Raw genomic sequence first — 22,348 nt, 5'->3', positions numbered from 1 at the left:
TAACCTTCTCTCTGTAGTCACTGAGGAAAGGAAATACCTTGGGCTTTGAGTGGGCCTCCCTTGGGGTAGAGCAGTAGAGCCTGGGAGAGTATTTACAGACTTGGGGCTGGAAGGGATCTGAGAAATCTGTGACTCCACCTTCTTTTATTTTTCAAGAAAAGATGCAGAGGAGGAAAGATTAAGCCTTTGGACCACAATTCAGCCATATTTCTGGGCCATTCTGTAAACCAATAAAGACACAAAGCTCTACGTATTTCCTCTCCTGTCATTGTCCTTGCTCACCCTGCCTGGTGACTTTTCCTCGTGGACCATCCTCAGTCTTCCCTAGTGACAGCTGGTCATAGGAGCTTCTGTCTTTTGCTTGTTTTTCCATTACCAACCATTTCTGGTGCTTCATTTGTATATTTTTTAATGGGGGAAGAAAAAAATGTATATATACCTCCCAAATTGAAAGTTTTAAAACCTCCCATTTTGGCTTTTCTTAATTAAATGTATAATTCATGAGCCACTTAGGTTGAAACCATTGCATTTTTAAATATTCTCTCCACTCTCTATGACATTTATCTGTTATTAATGGTCATGATACATTTTTCCCCATGATGATTCAGCAATAACTTAGAGCTGAATGGTAATTAGTCCTTCCAGCAGCCTTTGTGTAGCTTCTCATTGACAACATTCCCTACAATTTTATTATTATTAGAAATGGCAGTTCCACAGTAAGCAATTGAAGACTCTATCTGCTACTCTCTCAAGCATAAAACAAATCCTATTTTCCCCAGAGCATGATTATGCTTTGACATCTTTTACAGCCCTATATCTTGTACTATGAAATTTCAAATACAAACACAGAGATATAGGCCATTATTCCCATTGTAGGATATTTAATTTTTATTAAAAGGGAGCTACTTCATTGAAAAGAGTCCAAGAATGATAAACATCATTATCACAAACTTCTGTAGAACTGTGACCAGAACTCAAGATCAGTAGCATGTATCTTGAGGTAGAAAAGTAAATGAGAGAGATAAAGAATCTGAAGTATACTACTCAGGTTTAGTGGATACATTTTCCTTTTGGAACATTCCAGAAGGAGCAGACTTTACTGAAAACCTTGCATAGTGGTTCAGGGTTCAAAGTGACTAGCTTGTGGGTGGTAAATCATGGTTTCATTGACTCAGTGGCAAAGATCCAAGTCAAAAACAGTAATTCCTTTCTGGGTTGAAATCATTATATTGTGCTGAGCAAGTTTATGGCACAACCCAGAAAAGCACGTGACACTATTATAATCTATATCTATGTGAGGTCATATGTGTTCTATGATTGCTGCTGGACAACCTAAATTTTATTAGATCCCTTCTGAATCTTTTGGGGTCTACAAATAACCAAGTAAAGCCCTCCTGAGTATGGATTGTTGCTAAGTTCCAAAGAATTCTAAGACCAATTGTCCACTAGCAAACTTTACCTGGAGAAGAAATGAAAAGCATAACCAACTTTTGAGTGACTACTGAGAAACCTCCAGTCTACAGTATGTTGATGTTACTGATGTAAATATTCATGGTCCAGACTTCCTTTGGTAGCCCCTATTTCCATCCTTTCTGGATGAGATGATTGTCATGGTTGTTAAGAGATGGGATATCCAATAGTGGTGGAAGATAAGGTCTACCAGGGGATATCTGGCAAGATCTGGAAGAATTTTTCATTCCCAGGATAATAGGATTTTGGGGGGAGGTGTCCAGTTGTGGGGCCTTAACTCTGGACCTGGGCACTGTCCCTTAGCTCTTCAGCTCAAGGCTAGCACACTACCACTTGAACCACAGCACCACTTCTGGCTTTTTTTTTCTGCTTATGTGGTATTGAGGAATCAACCCAGGGCCTCAAGCATGCAAGGCAAGCGGGCTACCACTGAGCCACCTTCCCAGCCCTCCCATAATAATAGGAGAGAGACCACAGGGCATCTAAGCCAAGGATGGTGCCCAACATCTTAACAGAGCAAAACATAGCCTTCCATCACATGAATTCTTCCTAAGTTTTTCATTTTGTCAATGCTGACAAACCCTGTCTTATGTAATAGTAACAGTCTATAGTATATGTGTTCTATTGGATGGATTAGAAAGTACAGAAAACGCCGGGCAGAGGTGGCTCACGCCTATAATCCTAGCTACTCAGGAGGCTGAGATCTGAGGATAGAGGTTCAAAGCCAGCCCAGGCAGGAAAGACCAAGACTCTTATCTCCAATAAACCACTCAGAAAACTGGAAGTGGTGCTGTGGCTCAAGTGGTAGAGCACTAGCCTTAAGTTGAAGAGCTGAGGGACAGGGCCCAGGCCCAGAGTTCAGGCCCCACGACTGCCAAAAAAAAAAGAAAGAAAGAAAGAAAGAAAGCACAGAAAACAATCTATCCAAAAGGAATAGATTGTGAAAGTGGAGAGAGAGGGATGCAGGGTATGGGCCCTCCAGCGTGGAAGTCTGAGGTTTTGGTTAGCTATGAAAAATGAGAAATTCCATAAAGCTTCCTGTATGCCATACTCTACATTCACTTTACAAAATCACTCTACTTCTCTATATACATTCCTCAGCAGAGATAAGAATTCCTAGCATCCCTTTGCATACTTTACCACTTCGGAAGTGACTGTTCAGGGCTAGATTACACCAGACAAAATAAAACAGAATGAATACAGTGATAATTTAGATAGGATCCTGTGAGTTCCCAACACATGATCTTGTCCAAGTCAACAGGATTACTTGGTTTGTAAGACTGCAATTTCTTTTCCCTGAAAGGGGTAAATGAATTAAGATATACAAAATGCTTAGCTGAGCATTCAACACATATCAGATATGTGTTGAAAGTTTTATCTGATTATAACACAGTACATAGACCTAAGGTATTTTATACTACTCCATTTGTCTAAAACACTACACTCTTACCTAGTTAGCATCTGAGAGTTAAGATATCCTAAAGTAAGTTTGTCATTTTCCATCCCCAACTCTGCTACCAAATGGCTACCATTCCAATTTCCAGTTGCTCTGCCTGCCTTCTGCTATACAAAGAGTTCCAAAGTCATATAGTTATTGCTAATTTTACCTGTCCAATAAAACAACATCACTTCCAGTAACTCCAGAAATAATATATAACAACTGGTAGGAAGTAGATATTAAGAATTTGGTCCTTTCTTTTGATATAATTTCCCTTTTGTTTTATAACATAATTTTGAGCTTATTCTTGCAATTTTTGGTCTTGGTTGAATTGTCAACATCTTTTACCGATGTGAAGCCAAACATACTAAATGATTTCTTCCACCACGGACTCACATAATCCAAACTACAGGCATGAATTCAATTTTTTTATCAACCTAAAAATTGGACCTGAGGAAAAGGGAAATACATTTTTAAACAAATTTAAAATTTACAATTCCATGGGCCAAGGAATGAGTCTTATTTTTAAACCATTAACAGAATGAGTATATTTTGAATATCTACTAGTATTTCAAGGTGAATTTAATTATTTTAAACAGGTATCATTTCTACATCCTGGAAATTTAAAATGACATTCCATGGGTGCTATCTTTATGCATAGAATACCTGGAAATCTACTGATTGTATATTTTCCTAATCAAAAAATTCTCACCCCATAGGTAAATAAAAATCCTTATGGATCAGAAAAATTACTCTACACATAGCTTCACATTTGGCTGAAGGCCACATTTCCACCCCTACACTGCCAAATAAAGAAATCAAATGAATATTATATTGTCTCTGTCACATGTGTCAGTCTGAAGGGTGATGATTATAAACCACTCTAGGGACTTCATAGAAGAAACAAATAACTTCGATTTGCCAAATGGCAAAACTTGGGCTTGGTGAAACACTAAGAAACTCAGGGAGAATAGTTTTTTCTTTTTCTTTTAATCCGAGATGGCGTAAAGAGAGAGAGGGGAAGGACTGTTAATAGAACCCTTGGGAAGATGAAGACAGTCGTCTAACAATGAGGAAGTTTAGGAGACAAAGAAGCAGATATCTGAGGGAAGAAGATAAAGTAGTGCCAGGTAGTGCTCTTTGTGTTAAATTTTATTTGCTAAAATATTTTGTAGTCCGAAATTTGGAAGTGGGCAGGATGCCGGTGGCTCACACCTTTCATCCTAGGTACTCAGGAGGCTGAGATCTGAGGACTGCAGTTCAAAGCCAGCCCAGGTAGGAAAGTTCATGAGACTCTTATCTCCAATTAACCTCCAGAAAACCAGAAGTGGCACTGTGGTTCAGAGTGGTAGAATGCTAGCCTTGAGTGAAAAAGCTCAGGGACAATGTCCTGAGTCAAGCTCCATGACTGACCAAAAAAAAAAAGGAAACAATGGGAACAATGAAATCATGTGACCCCAAAGGAACAGATTCATCTAGAATCATGGAGTTGGAGGTTGTTCGGATCTTAAATATCCCTGAAGGCTGATGAGCTAAACGTTTAGTATTGAAGGTAGGCTAAAGAGAGGCAATGAACACTTGAGGGGACACAGGAGGTCTCCAGGTCACTGGGGACATGCCTTTCAGAGGAAATGGGGGATGCCAGCTCTCTACTTTGCTCTCTTTTGCTTGCTAGCCCTCGGCAGGTTTTCTCTTCAATGTTCTCCTCACCACCGAGATAAGGCACAGCCAGCAGAGACAGAGGCGGTGAGGCTTCCTGATCATGGGCCTGGAGCTGCTTAACACTGTGAGCCAGTCATATGGACCTGGAGCCGCTTACCACTGTGAGCCAGTCAGCCTGCCGTTCTCTTTCTATATTCATTAACTCAAGTATTTGTTTTGGAGACAGAAATCTGACTAACATGGAGCCCACCACAAGTTAGGAAGCAGGATTAAAGGAATCAATGCTCTCCTCCCTGAGTGCAAAGAATGGTCCCTATTCTACTTTCAAACATCCCCCTTTACCCCCATCCCTCCTCTCTCTCTCTCTCTCTCTCTCCCCCCCCTCTACCCCTCTCTCTCTTTCTCCTCCTCTTCCAATTAATGGGGCATTTCTCTCATCCAACTATTAAGGTGAAATTGTCAAGTATAGTGTTAAAATTTACTCCTCCAGAATCTAATAGAACCAATGAAACAACAATGACAATTTCAGATTTCTTTTTTTTTTAATGAGGTAGTAGCTCTTACCTGAACCCACTTAACATTCATTAGCCCACTAGGTATTCACAACAGTAATAACTATTAATATCAGTCAGCCTCTACTCTATAGATGAGGAACTGGAGGCTTAAAGAAGATGAAATACCTTTCCCTTTGCCATAAACTCCAAGTCAGGCCGCTGGATTACAGGTATTGTCAGTTTCCATACCAAGCCCCAATGTCAACACTACTTATAGTGGTGTCATTCTTTTTCCTCCTGATATTTGAGTAGGTACTTGAAAAAAATATTGGATGAAGATGAACTTGAAGATCCTTCATTGTCCTTGTCAACAGATGAAGAACTTCCACTCACTCCAAGACCTGACCTATTTCCCCCTAAGGAACCACATGGAAGATATCACCCCCCTACACCCCACATACACCCTATATACCTCCAAAATGCGGTGGTGGGCCACAGAAAAGTACCACGCCTTGACCTTCTCTGACAGACACTGTGCTTCTTGTTTTGGTTTCAAAGTCTTCAATATCTTGGAAAGCAAAGAAAAACAAGTTTAGGATTAGTTACTTGGGAGGAGAAGGGATTTTAAGCAGCATCTCTAACTTCTTTGCATCAGGAAAGGTGAGGGATACTCACTCTTGGCTTAGTGAAATTTTAGTTGATGATCTATTGACCTGCCCCCATTATTTAGTTTCAAAATCTCCCCTTTCTTTATGGCCTTTCTTGGTAACATCATTAAACCAAGGCTGTGAAAAATACATTTGTTTATAGCACTGTTTACTTTTATTCTCCCAGCCTGCAGCCCAACCAGGAAATTCCTTAAGCTCAGCACATATTGACTTTCTCTGTTCAGGGAAAATGTGATTTGAGAGAGGCAGGTAGTCGGTAGGGCGGGTCTTCTCACACCTTACAGGAAAGGTTACCATTTAGATGAGCGGCTGCCATCTGTGAGAGCTGAGGCTGGAATGGCGTGAGGGAAAGCACAACATACAACAGAGCCCCTGAGGCAGAACAGCCATGTGCTTTCTATGCTCCTTGACTGATTCCTTCGCAAGCTGCTTTATTTTCTTATTCGGAATGTTGTGATTGCCTGCATCAAACAATTCTACAAAGTCAGAGGCAGAGAAAGGGTTCCTGGCTGTCTTAATAGCTGCACATCCGAGGTATAAATCTTTCAACATTCCTGGGAAACAGTCACCCAGTCTCTACAAACAGGTAAATTATTTCACTTCTTTGACCTTCAGTTTCTTAATCAGTAGAATCCTTTCCTTCCTTCCTTCCCTCCTTCCTTCCTTCCTTCCTTCCTTTCTTTCTTTTCTTCTTTCTTTCTTCCTCCCTTTCTTCCTCCCTTCCTCTCTTTCTTTCCTCTTTCATACTGAGGAGAGGATTGAATTCAAGGCCTCACACTTGCTACACAAGCATTCTACCAATTGACCCATGTCCCCAGTACTTTTACAATAGACCCTTGCACTAACTTACTCTCATCTGGCCTTGGAACACTATCTTCCTAACTTCATCTTTCAAGTAGCTGGTATTATAGACATATGCTACCAAGCTCAGCTTTCAATTATATATACTCTTGACTTTGAATAGCAAAAGCATTCATCACATTAGACCCTGTTAATTCCAATCTATACCACTTTCCCTTTTCCCATCTGTTCTTCAGAAGTAATCATTAGTTTTATGCTAATTATTTATGTTCTGACATGCCTAGCTTATTTTTCCACTAAGCACTTATGGCCCTTTCCTCATTGGTTATGGAAAAATGAAATCTGCATATACATTTTCTACTATATGTATGTACATATATACATATGTACCTATATATATGTACATGCACATATATGTATGTATATATGTATCTACATCTTGCAGTTTAGGGAGTGTATTTCACTAGTAAAAAGTTTACCTACCCTGTATGAGGCACTATGAAGATAAAACAAAAACAACAAAGTATACAAATGAAACTATTGTATGGACTGTCAGTCCTTTGTCACTTCAGTGTGTACCACTTTAAATGCCTTGCTAGGCACTGGTGTCCAGGCTTGAAATTCTAGCTACTCAAGAATGTGAGAACAGGAGGACAGGGCTCTCAAGTTAGCCTGGGCAGAAAAGCCTATGAGATTCCATGTCCAGTTCACTATCCAAAAGCCGGGCTCAAGTAGTAGAGCATGCTCTGAGGCCTGAGTGTCAATCTCTCTGGGATCAGCAACAAAAACATCATATCTTAAAGCGAAAAAAAAAATCAACCTCGCTAGTAAACTCTATTTCAATATCAATATATTGAACCCATGGTTTCTGCTTCTCATGGTTATTGTGAAATGTGATCATACTGAGGCTATTTTCCTCTTACTTTTATTCATTAAAAAATCCCCACTATGTTGTCATCATGTCTTAGTGATCAAAGAAACACCGAGGCCAGGAGGGAGTTGCAGGAAGCTGAATGATCCTACGAAATTAACAAGCTCTGCGCGGAATCTTCTCGGTGTCTCACAACCACGGTTGTCTTCCCCCAGTGACATTCATCTTGTTTTGGGTGTTAATCAGAAATCATTATAACACAGTGTTGGTAAAACCAGGGAGGCTTTAATACATTCAGTGTTCACTGTCACACAGCATCCATTTGTGACATTATTCTTCCTCCCCTGGCCTTGGAGAATCTCAATAGGGTTTCTATTAGTTCTCAGGAGAGGAAATCAGCTTCTCTGGAAAGACATACAAGTCCTGTTAGCTATCAAAACAAATTACTTCAAAATGTTACTGGTTTAAAGGTTTCAATTAATAACTCACATTTTACAACTGCTAATGACACCTTAGATCACAGACAAGATATAATTTCGCCTTATTTAAACTAGATACCCTGACATCTGATATCCTTTGAACAAGACTGATTTTTATACATCCAATGTGTATTTCAGCTGTCTTCCTGCTAATGATTTGATTCCGATAGGATTTAGAGGCAAGGTCTGCTGAATTAGCTAGTCAAATAAATGTCTATCAAGTATTGTCTTTATGATGTAAGATGTTTTTTAATTTAGATTGATTCCTTTACAAGAAGGCAAAAATAGACATTCGCTGTATTTCTCTTCCTCCTCCTCCTCCTCTTCCTCCTCCACCCCCTCCTCCTCTTCCTCCTCCTTCTCCTCCTCCTCCTCCTCTTCCTCCTCATCCTCCTTCCCCTCCTCCCCCTCTTCTTTGTCTTCGTCTTCGTCTTCATCTTTGTCTTCGTCTTTGTCTTCATCTTCTTCGTATTCATTTTTACTTTGGAGAACACAGCTTAGTGTGACATTGTTCCCTGAGAATACCCTCCAATTCTACAATATTTGGAGATTTTCCCATAAAGCAAAAAGGTGACCTGCCTAGGCTGCCCTTGTACTCAAGGTATAAGTCCTGCCGAGCTGGTTGCTATTAATGACCCCCATTGTTGAGGCTGCTCTCATTAAGCCCTTCTGATGACCATAGCTTATCAGGTCCTGGGGTTTTATTGCTGGTTTTGGAGGAAGCATTTGGCAGGAGCATAAGCAAAAAATGCAGTCACAAACAAGGCTCTGTTCCAAAGGCCAGCAGGAAGTGCCTGAGAATGGCCCATAAAATGAGCTTTAAAGAATTACTGGGCCATATGCTCTCTCCTGGAGCAACCAAGGGACAGAGGAGGGACAGGGGCCACCAAAATGTACTTAAAATTAAGTCCAAGCAATGCTAAGCATTGCAATATCTAATTGTAAGGAGAACACATCTTTGCATCTGTCACATGGAAGAATGCATCTCAGCTTAATTAAAGCAAGGAAACTGTGCCTTCTCTGCCAAGGCCTGAGGATCACATGCAGACGTTGTATCTGATAGTGCCAGCACCTGACACAGAAGGGGACCGAGTGTGGTGCCAACTGGTATAGCCTAGAGGAAGTTTCTGGGTACCCAGAGTCTATCAGCTAAGACTAAGAGGACAGCACTTGGAAATTTGAGAAGGAAAAAAAATATTCACCAGGAAAAAATGAATACTGAAAGCAGAACTAAGGGTACTGAGTTATTAAAAAAAATGAGTATTATCAGAGAGACAGATGGCATGTGTATTTTTTTTCTCATATGTAGAAGCTAGATTTACAGTTCTACTGCACATAACTTATGTAGGACTCTAGTCATTCACACACAATCAGACTAACGGAGGATACTTTTAAGAGAGGAACCCAAAGGCTTAACTCCTCTGAACATCTAACATGTTACTTATCGAAACACATTCCCAGATGAAGAATGCTTTATTGTCGTTGTTCTTGTTAGTGTAGTTCGTTTTTGCTTTTTTAAAAACGTCTTCTTAGTAAGGGGCAAAGGGAAGCCCAGAAATGGAGAGGGAATGGTGAATAAATGTAGTCATGGTCTTCAGTATACACTATGCAAAAAATGAAGTATGCAACTTTCAGGCAGAGACTGGAAGGGAAAACTGGGTGAAAGTTAAGGAAGAAGGAACTGTACTCATTACCTGACTTATAAAATGGTAACCCCTCCATATAATACCTTAATAATAATAAAATTATATATACATATATATATTTAAATTGAGCTATATACTTTGGATCATACCTATAGTCCTAGCTACTGAAGAGGTTAAGATCTGAGGAACCTGGTTCAAAGCCATCCTGGGCAGGAAAGTCCTAGAGACTCTTATCTCCAATTAACCACCAGAATATATATGGCTCAAAGTGATAGGGCACTAGCCTTGAGCAAAAAAAAACTCAGGGGCAGTGCCAAGGCCCTGAATTCAAGCCCCACAACTGTCCCCCCCACACATACACACAAAAGAGCAGCAATTATTATGTCTTTCAAAATTTCTTACATATGAAATTCTTGAATGCTGTAAGCGTTTTTTCTATTTTTCTTATATGTGTGTGTGTGTGTGTGTGTGTGTGTGTGTGTGTAGAATAGATATATAATAATGTGTCTACAGTAGCTATAATTGGCCACATAGTCTGATAAAGATTGTCTTTGACTACTTTCTCTAGCTTTAAGGTGTCTGTGGGGAAAGGAGAAACTGAGGCTCAGAGAGGATTGCATGCTGACATTGAGGATTGCACAGCTTCTATGTGCTAAGACAAGACTGTGAAGAGTCAGAAAATAATGTTGTTCTGCTCTTTGGCTGTTATCTGGGTTTGTTGTTTATAATAAGCTAAATTGATGTAAGCTGTCATTCCATGTTCATACAAATAGCCAAAAGCCCAATGTGTTCCCAAAAAAATTGTATGGGTCCCTCGGGGAGAGGAAAGGATGCCCCATACTTTTGGATATTAAAACAGCTGCCTATCTGAAAGCCTGACTCCTGTGTGTTCTTGTGCTTCTTTCCTGTGTTTGTGTCTTGAGTTACCTCTATCCTCGTGTCAATGCAAACCTGACCTCAGTCCCTGCAGAGAGGCCCACACCTTCCACAAAAGTGTAAAGCATTTCTGTGCCCGTCAGTCATACTGATTCAGTATGAGATCATTCAACACCTTCTACACCTAATATTAAATATGTACCTATGTAGTTATTTTGCTACTCTTCTCTGTTATTTGTATGTTGGCCCTCTCTTTCCTTCCTTCCCTCTTTCCTTCCTTCCTTCTTTTCTTCCATTCTTTCTTTTCTTCCTTCTCTCTTCCTTTCTTTCCCTTTTTTTTCTCTCCTTTCTTTATTCTTCATTTCTTCTGCTCTCTCCTCCCCACGCCCTCCCTCTTTCCCTCTTTTCCTCCCTCCTACTCTCCCTGCAATTGTCTTCTCTTAAAGGAACAGAGGGAAATACCAGTCCTCTATGTTTCCTCTATAAAGAAGCTTGGTTATGTAGACTGTGTCATCATTCAAACACTAAGCCATTTGCGCTCATTCAAACAGGTCACAAACACAGGAAGTAAACTGTAATTCCAAATCTTAATGCTCTGAAGTGTCTTGCTTAACCCTGAGACTAGACTACTCCCTTCTAGAACTTAGTCCTCCTCCCCATTCTGTAATCTGCTCCAGCCTGGAGACATTGCTCAGGTTCTTTGTCCATCTCATAAAAGCAATTTCAAGGATTGGTCACTTTGAGGACATTTGATATGATTTTTTCAAACTAAAATTTATTGTCCCCTAACCCCTTGCTTCCCAGCAGACAACTACTACTCCCTCTGAAAAAGTTCCTCTGTTGAAGCCTGTGGTGTAAACAGGACTTAAGCCCTGCTCACCTTTACCAAACAGTTTCCAGGCTGCAGGTGCAGGCTTTGTTTTGGCCTAAGGCAAAATCGTTTTTTGCTGGGAAGAAAAAAATTCAGATACCTTGCCCAACAAAAGTAAAAGACACCAAGAAAAATTCCCTACCTCTGCATTTCACCCACAGAAGTCTGAGATGTGATCCAGGTAACTTTGTCAATGTGCTCTTTACGAATCTCAAGACAATATAATGAGGTAGTTCTAAATTCTTATCTCACCATACTTCACTCTTCAAAGAGGGTCATTTCATATAGAAAGTTGTTCCAGTTGCTATTTTCTATACCTTTGAGTAAGAAGGTTTTAGTTCTATTATTAATTTTCCCAGGCTTTTATTAAGTGGCATACAAAAATATCTCTACTTAGACCAGTTTCATTTTCGGCTATCATTTTCTGCATGCTATACACTCAGTTACACTGTTCATGATATGATTGTGTTTCCTAGTATAACTCATTAACATAACATGACATAACCTAATAAAGCACAATGCTATTGTCAAAGCCAATAAAAGAAGCAATAGCTAAATCTCGATATTGAACATAAATTTGGAATACTAATATCTAAGTAGGAAGTTAGAAACCAATTTCAAAGCTCCAAGTGTCAGTCCCATTTAAAATCCCAGTTAAAATCCTCTTTTTTCTTCTTTTTTTTTGGCTGTGAAAGGATTTTTATAAACATTCATAAATAAGAGGAGAACAATTTATTGCACAGAGTCCTGGGAATAAGAAATTCACCAAGGATTTATTTGTGAGGTTTAAGAAAAACTTGTGAGGAAAATTATAAAAGGGAGAGCAAATTCATTATTTTCTATCTTCCCTGAATTTAGATTGCTACACAGATATGCACCTAATAAATAGAACAAGCTAAAAAAGTATGAAAGACCTAATTAATTTGTTATAATGGCATATATAGGACTGGCTATGATAAGAAAGAGAGAGTGAAAGAAAGAGAAAGGCAGGCAAGCAGGCAGGTAAGCAGGGAGGGAGGGAAAGAAGGAAAGAGGGAGGGAGGGAGGAAGGGAAGAAGGAAGGAAGGAAGGAGAGAAAAAAGAGAAAGAGAGAAAAAAGAAAGAACAAAAGAAAGAAAGAACAAAAGAAAGAAAGAACAAAAGAAAGAAAGGAGGGAGGGAGGAAGGAAGGAAGAAGAAAGAAAGAAAGAAAGAAAGAAAGAAAGAAAGAAAGAAAGAAAGAAAGAAAGAAAGAAAGAAAGAAAGAAAGAAAGAAAGACAGAAAGAAAGACAGAAAGAAAGAAAGAAAGAAAGAAAGAAAGAAAGAAAGAAAGAAAGAAAGAAAGAAAGAAAGAAAGAAAGAAAGAAAGAAAGAAAGAAAGGAGGGAGGGAGGGGAAGGAAGAAGGGAGGAAAAGAGGGAAGGAGAAATAGAGGAAGGGAGGAAGAGAAGGAGGAAGGGAGGTAGGACAAATGTACTAAAGCTTGAGCACTAGTTATAGACAGGTTTGAACACTGTACTCAAACTTGTTCTTAACATATTTTATACAATAAAAACCAGATACGAACAGAAAAGAAATATAGGATGCTGTAACTTGAATGGAACATGATACATTGGCATACAAGATTTCTTAGAGTTTGGTAGAGCCTATAAGCATTTCTGACAGGAAAAGAAACAATGTAAGCAAGTATGCAAATTAAGTGAAACAATTGACTAATGAATTCTGTAAAAGGTTTGATGATAGAACAGAAATGATCATAAGCACAGGTTTTGAGCCAGACAATGGATGTGTGTTCCAAAGCTCCTTTTGCCAGGTACAAGGTGTTGATCATGGGCAGATTAATTAATCTGTTTATGCTGCTTAAAGAGAAGCCAACCACAGCTCATGCCAGAGATGAATGGTGATATATTAATCTCCTCAAATTGCACACAAGAAGTATGAAGTGAAGGAAAGGAGGACTTTCTAATTCCATCATTGATGTCATAACAACAAACCACCAAAATTAGGATGCTTGCAATTTTGTAATGGATTTTCTTTCCAGCATTCATCCCTGTCATGATGAAGGATACATATTTTTCTGAAGACTGACTGATTTCCTTCCTGGCCTCCCCAGTGGCCAGCTCAATTGTACAGTGAAGAAAATCGAAAGAGAAAAAAAGGCCTAAAGTCCGAAGCATGCGAATTGCATTCCGAGCCCTGTCACAGCGTGTTGAATTTTATTTCAGCAAATGTTTCACAAACTTGACCAAAGCTGTTTTAGATCAAGAGTCATGGAACCCAACCTCCCAGAAAGCTTGTCCAGCAAGCTGAAGCCAGACATATCCTCTCGATAGCACTTGAGAAACTAGAAAGATCTGACTGCCCCATTCACACATACTGTTAGGTTTGCCTTTGAGCAAATGTTCAACTTTTCCCATATTTGTTTTACAAGGACAGTGACACCATCTTTCAAGTCGGTAACCTCTAAAGAGATCTCTGAAAGTTGTTTGTGAATGAATGATAGAAACCTTGCTCCTAGGAGAGGCACTAGAAAATTCCAGGTCCACAGGTGAACACAGATGCACTGTCACACCTGTGGCATCAATCTGGATCACAGGTTTATGTTTTATTCAGAATGAGTATCTGAAGAATTGTGGGGGGAATCCCTGAATGAGAAAGAAAGAAAAAAAAAACAGAGCCAAACAAAACATATCTCTTTGGCCATTGTGGACACCAAAAGAAAGAGCAAGTAATTATTTGAATTTTAAGTATAAGCAAAATAACTAGAATTCAGTGAAAGCTTCCTGGGAGAAGAGCAAGGAATTCATATTTATTGACTCAAGTATAAACAAAATGACCTGGAGGTACCTGTGACCCTCATTTTATAAATAACCATATCAATGCCCAGTAATGTTAAACAATTTGTCCAAGTCTACACAGTTAGAAAGCACAAGGTAAGACTTCACATCTAGCTGAAATTAGTTTAGCCCTCAGGTTACCATTCTGCTTACTCCAAAGAGACAAGGGAAGGGGAATGAGTCAGAGGTCTGGCACTGATGGCTCATGACTGTTATCCTAGCTACTTGGAAGGCTGAGATCTAAGGATTGCAGTTGGAAGCCAAACCTGGCAAGACTGTTTTCTCTAAATAACTATCAAAAAAGCTGGAAATGGAGCTGAGGCTCTAGTGGTGGCGTGGTAACCTTAAATTAAAAAAAAAAAAAAAAAGGCCAGGGAAAGTCCTGAGTTCAAAATATACACATATTCACACACACACACACACACACACACACACACACACACACACACACACACACACACACACACACACAGCATCAAGGAGTAAGGAACAGAGGGTTACAAAGCAAGCACAGTGACATTTCGTTGAAAAGCAAGTGTGCATGACCAGTCCTAGGTCTGGGAAGTTTATCTCAGCCTTCCCACTTAGAGACACAAAGGCCTTGGCTTCACAAAGGTCTGAGGGAGTTTGGCCAGGGGTTCACTTATGTGACTTCCATTGGAGGAAAGGGGAGGGGCCTCTGTGGACCACGTCTCCCCTTCTCACAGTCAGGGTGTTTAATGTGCTCTGTCATACTGAACGTGACCTTTCTCACAGAGGGCCTTCAGCTGGCCCTTCAATCACAGAATGAGATTTCACTTGCAAGAACATCCACAACTGGGATTCCTCACCGTGACTTCTAGATGTGGGCTAACACTGTTGTTTTTGTATTAAATTGCTTTACACTAAACCCAGTCCTTAAAGTCCTGAGTTAAATCTTAATTTCCTTTTTCAGCTTTTCCCAGTTCAGCCCCGAAGGGAGTTTGGATCAATGATAAGAACCTCAACATGCATTATTCTATATATTTATAGAGAATTTTAAGTGGAAATCAGACTCTTTTCCAAAGCACTTTTACTTTTGTCATCTTTTTAAATACTGAGAGGGAAGCAGGAGAGATATCACCAAGACTTTATGGGTGATATATTTAAGTATTAGGGCAAAAGTTGTCATTAAATTTTGTAACTGTGCTTTGCTTTTGGAAGTTTCCTTGCATTTATGATGAATTCTACTGGCTTTCTAAATACAGTAGCAGCACTATCGTTAAACCTGGAGGAAAAAGGCAAGGCATAGAAAGCCACATACTCTACCATCTCATTTACATGTGAAAGCTAACAATGCTAAACTTAGTGAAGTAGAGGTAGAATGTTGATACTGAAGACTCTGGTAGGAAAGAGGTTGGCAGAGAGGTTGATAGGGAGGGAGTTAGGAGGGAGGAGGAGAAGGAAGGAGGAGAGGAAGAAAAATAGGGGAAGGAAGTGTGGATCAAGGAATGTAAAGTCAGAATTTGACTATCCTATAGACTATGTAAAAAGATACATGTATGTTTCAAAATTGCTTTATTAGTATGTCTTGACACAGAAGAGAGATAATAAATAAATACATAAATACATTAATCTAGTGAGGAGAGAGTTTACCTTTGCATTATAAAAGGAAGAATAGTAGTGAGAGAAAAGAAAATATTTGGGCTTTGGAGTCAGATAATCCTGTGTTTTAATCAAAGGTTTAGTTTCATAAATTGTGGGGCATTTGTTTGTTCCACAAAACTTTTCAATGTTCTTTAAAATGCTTTGAGCATATTAAGAACACTCTAGAAGCTGTGGCAAAAAGAGAAATAGATGGATAAATGTGCAAGTCTTTAAGATGATATTATTCAATTACTGGAAGAATAAGATGGTATCAACAACTTGCTTAATACACTACAAGACAAGTAGCCTTCAATAAGTAATAACTGTTAGAGTTACTTTAACTTACATGTGGATTCAACACATATATATTTCTACCATTATTCTTCTATTTGTTATTCATATTATGTCAAATTTACTTGTATTTACTCTTAAATTCCATGAAAGTTTTCTATTGTTGGCTCTTCTTCTGCATGTCTTTCTCAGATTCAACTGACCAAAGATCCTAGCATTTCAAAAAGATTAATTGTACCTGGCTTAAATATGTGTACACTTATCTCTACTCATTTTCTAAGCAATGTAACAACTATGTTAATAGCATTTACTTTGATAGGACAATTAGTCTCAAGATAAAGTAGTTAGGAGGTTAAGCAAACCTTGTCAGTTTTACACAAAAGACCTTAACACTGGTAGATTTTGTTATCTGAAGTTAATAGTCTGAACAATCTTTTACACTTACAGAGAAACAATTGCATAGTCATGTAGTATAATAAGGATGAGCTATTAGAATATATATTTTGCACAGGATATTCTAAGTATGGACTACTATCTTTGTTTCAGTATCACAACACCTAAATAAACAACTGGCTGACTTTCCAGCTCTATCCAATCTCTGTTGAATTAGCAACAATGTAGTCATTTGATGGCTGTTTGCTCTTGAATACAAGCCATAGAAATTCACTGAGTCTGCACTGCAAGGGTAGAAGGCATTCCAAAAGCATTCTGGAAGGTGCTGTGGCTCAAATGGTAAGGAGCCTGCAAGGCCCTGAGTACAAATCTCAGCATCACAAAAAAGTAAATAGATGATGTTAAGCGAAATGAACCCCAAGATAGGGACACAGGTGGTTTTTTTCTTCTTTGCTATTGTTTCTAACATATTTTAAGGTATCGTGATATTTTTGTTGTTATTGTTGTTGCTTTGTATGTCCCTTCCCCACGGTATAACCCCTGTTTTCACTGTATTTGATGTTGGTATAATTTGGGGAGGGAAAGGGAAAAAACAAATAGTTTAAATAGGGATACAGGTGGACCCATTGCAATAATGAGATGTACAAGACACTATGTACAAGACGCTATGTCGAAAATGAACTTTACAATTTAGGCAGGGAGGGGGAAGCAAGGAGGAGGCAACAATGCTGGATAAGAAATGTACTCATGGGGGCTGGGAAGGTGGCTCAGTGGTAGAGTGCTTGCCTTGCATGCATGAGGCCCTGGGTTTGATTCCTCAGCACCACATAAGCAAAAAGAAAAAAGCCGGAAGTGGTGCTGTGGCTCAAGTGGTAGAGTGCTAGCTTTGAGCTGAAGAGCTGAGGGATAGCGCCCAGGCCCAGAGTTCAGGCCCCATGACTGGACCCAAAAAAACAAAAAAAAAAGAATGTACTCATTACCTTGCTCATGTAACTATAACCCCTCTGTACAGTTTTCACAATAAAATGCTTAATGAAAATAAATAAATAATTAAAAGGATCAAAGGAAATCTCGGGGCCACAAAGCACAGGGAGCATAAGTTGGAAGACATGGTGCCTGTTCCTTCTTCCTTCCCTCCCTCTCACTTTGGATTTTTCCAGAATATCACCAGTCTCTGTTATCTTGTCTTTCTAGAACACCAACTTCATTCTTTTCCCTGAAGATGAGTCTCCATGTGCTGATAGTTCATGTACACCTAAAACCCTCATCTATGTCTCCCTTGGGCTTATCTTAGCCTCCCCTTTCTGATAAACTTCTCAATTCCTAAGCCTACCATCAAGTTCTTTCAGGTCTCTTGCTTTAGATGTGTGAGTTCAAAGTCAGACATTTCTGACTACAGAGACAAGGCTGCCCATTTGGTTCCTGTAGGCTACTCTTTCACAAGACAGGTAAAAAACTGTAATTATCAACTTCAGCATAATGATTAATCAAGGTGATCACTGTCCAATTTTCTTAATGAGGTAATAAGTATAGCCATTCACATACTGAGTATTTAATCAGAAACCACTGAAGAATTATCTATTTTCTTCTTTACACACTAGGGCAAAGTATGTGTAATAAATAAATAAAACAAAACAAAAACCATAAGTGTAATTCTTGAAAAGCCATCCTTGAAATTCTACATAAAAAGTTGATGTTTATGTGTGTATTCCTATATATAAATATGTACATATATATGTTTTCATGCATGCCATAAGTATCAATGAGCCAAGCACTGGTGGCTCACACTGGGAATCCTAGCCACTCAGGAAGCTGAGATCTGAGGATTAAGGTTCAAAGCCAACCCCAGGGCAGAAAAGTTCCCATGAGATGCATATCTCCAATTAACCACGAGAAAACTGGAAGTGGCGCTGTGGCTTAAAATGGTAGAGCATTAACCTTGAGCAAGAGAGCTCAGGGACAGCACAGCACGTGGGCCCTGAGTTCAAGTCCCAGAACTGGGAAAAAAAAAAAAAGGAACTATCAATGATGTTTTAAACTGTATGATAGAAGTTAATACCAAGCCAATTTCTTGAATTTTCCCTAATTATTGCTGACCTTAACAAATTGCAAGCTTTGGAGCCCAGGTTAGATTAGCATCAGTTATTTTGAGAGGATGGTCAGTTATTTTGAGAGGGATGAGCTTGCCACCTTCTACCCCTACATCTCAGGAACCACTATTGTTGCTCTGAGCTCATTTCTATCCACTGGGGCGTGCTATCGACATGAAAAACTGAGCCAACTGATAAAGCTTGAGGGCCCACAGGTGTACCACTCAATCACTGACACGGGAGTTGATGAGAAAGTGCACCCACTTTTCCTGACAATGACAGAGTGGCCATGCACTTCGCAGAAGGCCCACCGATTGCCCACAGCAACCACACATTCATGAGCCCTTCTTCCTTATGTGTTTCTCCTTTCTCTATTTTCCCTCTTTTTTGCAACTGATCCTTCTGCTTGCTACCTAAATACACTATATGAGTGACTCTTTGTCACAGATTTCTGCTTTTGAAGACCAAGAAAGGGGTGTATTACAGACACTGAAAGCAAGTCTCACCTCCTAAGTTTATTAGGCAGATACTATTTGCCAAGCCCCCTTTAAGAATGCACCATTGAACTAACCAGATAAAACTATGGAAAATCAATGTCTCGCTTAATTTATTTCCCTGGTTCTATGTGCACTTTCCTGAAGTTTTCCACTAATTGTGAAAAGTCAGTTTTCTTCATTTCTTGAAAAAGCAGGCCATGTAATAAGTTGTTGGAAATGCATCAGATTTGAGTTTTCTTTCATGGAAATATTATCTAAAGCACCAATGAATGGGTAAGAAGACTGTTGTTTCTGTTGCTACTATGAATTGTCAATCGGGAGCAGAGAAACTCACTGTGGTATTCTGCAACCTGAGCGTGGCATAGCATCAAACAGCTGCCTTGGATCCATCTTTGAGACTGCACAGTTAGTGGTATGAAAGATTAAGAGTCACCTCTGGCCTGTAAGAGGTGCTACGTTGCACAGTTAAGCACTGACTGAGCCTCTGGATGTTTGGAGTCTGAATCCCCATCTAGAAGCCACAGGCATGCAAAGCAATCGACTCACCCAAACACAAAACTGGTTTTGATCTTCTGTGTTTTTGAAAAAGTTCCCTCTCGCCTGTCATCACAAAGTCACTTGAAATCAGGGAGCAAATTTGTATTCAAGAGGTTTTTCTTTCTATCAGCAAATGGTTTATAGGCACTTTCACTAAATTGCTTCTCTAAAAGAAACAGACAGGGTCTGATTTGCATTGGCTTCAGGATATCTCTGCCTGGAGACCTGGAACTGCTCTAGTTGACCCCCCAACCCCCCCCCCCCAAAAAGAAATCTTTATGCCTCAGAATCTAGAAAATTTTCTTCTAAAATTAGGCTTCAAAGAAATTTTAGCCTAGAGCATTCAAAAGAAAGAATTTTTTAAACTCATCTAAAAATAAAGTGACCTTTAACTGTCTTTTCAGATAAGAGTCATTACATAGGTGTGTTAATGTACATATATATTTAATTGTATGCACATTACAATGCATATATGATTATGTATTAATACATTTCTGTAAGCCCTGACATCTTTACTACTTCATTAGCTGCTCAAAATAATTATAATGTGGAGAAAATCAAGACTCAGATTGTGACTTGCCAAACTCACATAGTGAATTGTAGAATCACAACTTAAAGATTCAACCCTTTTAATTTAAGCAAGTGAGTAATCGCTCATTTCTTTTCTTCATTTTCTTCTGTTACAGAGCTTGTATTTTGTCTTGAGTCTTTTTCCTCCCCAGTAAATTCATGGCTAATTCTCTCTATAGAGAAATATAACAATTAATTTAAATAGTAAATCAAATTTTAAAAAGAAATTAAATAATAAATTAAATTACTGTTTTAACAGTAATAATCTAGTATCCTACAAGTAGTAGAAACAGATGAGATACTTCAATTTTAAACATAAAAAACCTATTCACATAGAAAAATATTTCAGTAAACTAAGTTTTCATAACATTTGCAATTTTGTTCATTAACTGAAAAGCACAATATAAGAGTCTTTAGAAGCGTGTGCCCCAGTACCAGCCTGGATTCAAATTCTGTGCCCCATGTACAAATGAATTATTTGATTTTCTCTACTTCAGTTTATTTATTTTATAATGGGATTAGGATGGTACTTAACTTTTAGTTTTGCCAAGCAATAACAGAAATTAGGTCCTCTAAACAGAACTTTTGCAAATGCTCAATAAATGTCAGTTGCTATCATTGACAGAAAAAATCTATAAAATAATTTTCAGTTTATACAAGTTATGCAAGCTACAACCCTATGAGCTAAATCCTATTATTGCCTGTTTGTATAAATAAAGTTACATTTGAACACAGTCACATTCATGTATTTTCATATGACTTGTTACTTTTCCCCGAAATAACAGAGACTCTAAAAAGCAAATCAACCCTATCTATTCATTTATTGGTTTGTTTGTTTTTGTCAGTCAAGGGGCTTGAACTCTGGGACTGGGTACTGTCTCTAAGCTCCTTTTGCTCAGGGATAGCCCTCTAACACTTTGAGCCACAGCACCATTTCCTGTTTTCTGGTGGTTAATCTGAACTAAGAGTCTTATAGACTTTCCTGTCTGGGCTGGCTTTGAATCATTATCCTCAGATCTCAGCTTCCTGGGTAACCAGGATTACAGCCATGAGCTACTGGTGCCCAACTTTCAACCTTATTTATTATATGGATTTTTTTTTTTACAAAAATTGTTTGACAAGCCGTGAGGCTCTTATCTCCAATGAACAACCAGAAAATCGATAGTGGCGCTGTGCCTCAAGTGGTAGAGCACTCGCCTTGAGCTGAAGAGCACAGGGACAGCTCCCAGGCCCAGAGTTCAAGCCCTACAACAAACCAAAAAAAAAAATTGTTTGACAATCAATGTTCTAACCTATTATCAACAAGTGTCCATGAACTTTCCATGACTTACAAGTGACACAGATAAATGTGTAGTGCAGCAGATAAAATTTGATTCTAAGAGAATGGAGATGAACTGGAGATAAAGTTCCTCACAGAGTCCAACGATATTAGCATGGTGCCATGGGAGAAAAGTACATGGAGAGAGTAGACATTTTAAAGCCCAAATTCCCAGACACAAATTAAACATTTTAGTTGACAGCAACTAAGCTTCTTCGCCCACACCTTTTCTTTTTTTCCCTTTCTTTTTTATTAAAAGTATTTATGAGTACTCTTTCAATCCCTCACACACATAAACCATGCACCAGCAGAGCCAAGACACAGCACACTCAAGCTTTGTGACTCGTAAGGAACAAGATTTACCTGCATTACAACAGTGGAAGGGAAATAAATTGGGTGATTTCATTAGTTTCTGTTCAATGAAATCCTTATTTTATTGCTACGCTTTGACACTTTTTGCAGAACCTCCACTAGCTTTTTTTCTCGCCTCCTAAGAAGTAGCAGCAGCACTAAAAAATCATCTGGACATCTGGATATTGCATGCAATAATTTATTGGAATCTCAGTCATACCACTACAAGGAAAGTAGCAGAGATAAAAGGAAACTTCACCCACACGACAAGTAGAGGACAAGGAAAAACAGGATTCCTTTCCATCCTCAGCCTCTCACCCCCCACTCCACCCCCCTTCCCCCCACCTACACTCTTCAAAATATTAAATTTTATCAATCAGAATCTAAGAGCTCTGGGACCAGAACTAGCTTTGTTGTTAACAATATCTCAATCACACATATTGCTTTTCCAATGCAACTTAAAGGAGACTGATTTGTAATAAAGCCAATGTAGGAAATGCAGAAGGGGACAGACATATAGCCAAATAAATCAGATTAAACGAAATTGATGGAATGAGCTCAAAGGCAACTTCTCACTCACTTTCTGTGGTTTAGATGTTGCACT

The 22,348-nt window shown here is 39.0% G+C and overlaps 1 protein-coding gene across 1 annotated transcript in view; it reads right to left on the bottom strand.

Moving 5' to 3' along the window:
* The window catches only part of LOC122108014 (contactin-6-like), a 253,962-nt gene that overhangs the window by 98,741 nt on the left and 132,873 nt on the right, over window positions 1-22,348 (bottom strand). The window contains 1 exon segment of the mRNA XM_042679950.1: window positions 5,537-5,632. Within this exon segment, the coding sequence (XP_042535884.1) occupies window positions 5,537-5,632 (96 nt within the window).

Source organism: Dipodomys spectabilis, unplaced genomic scaffold (genome assembly GCF_019054845.1).
Source record: "Dipodomys spectabilis isolate Male_0828 unplaced genomic scaffold, ASM1905484v1 ptg000054l, whole genome shotgun sequence".
NCBI classification, from domain to species: domain Eukaryota; kingdom Metazoa; phylum Chordata; class Mammalia; order Rodentia; family Heteromyidae; genus Dipodomys; species Dipodomys spectabilis.
Note: the sequence above shows the minus strand (reverse complement) of the source record. Positions and strands in the feature narration are given on the sequence as shown.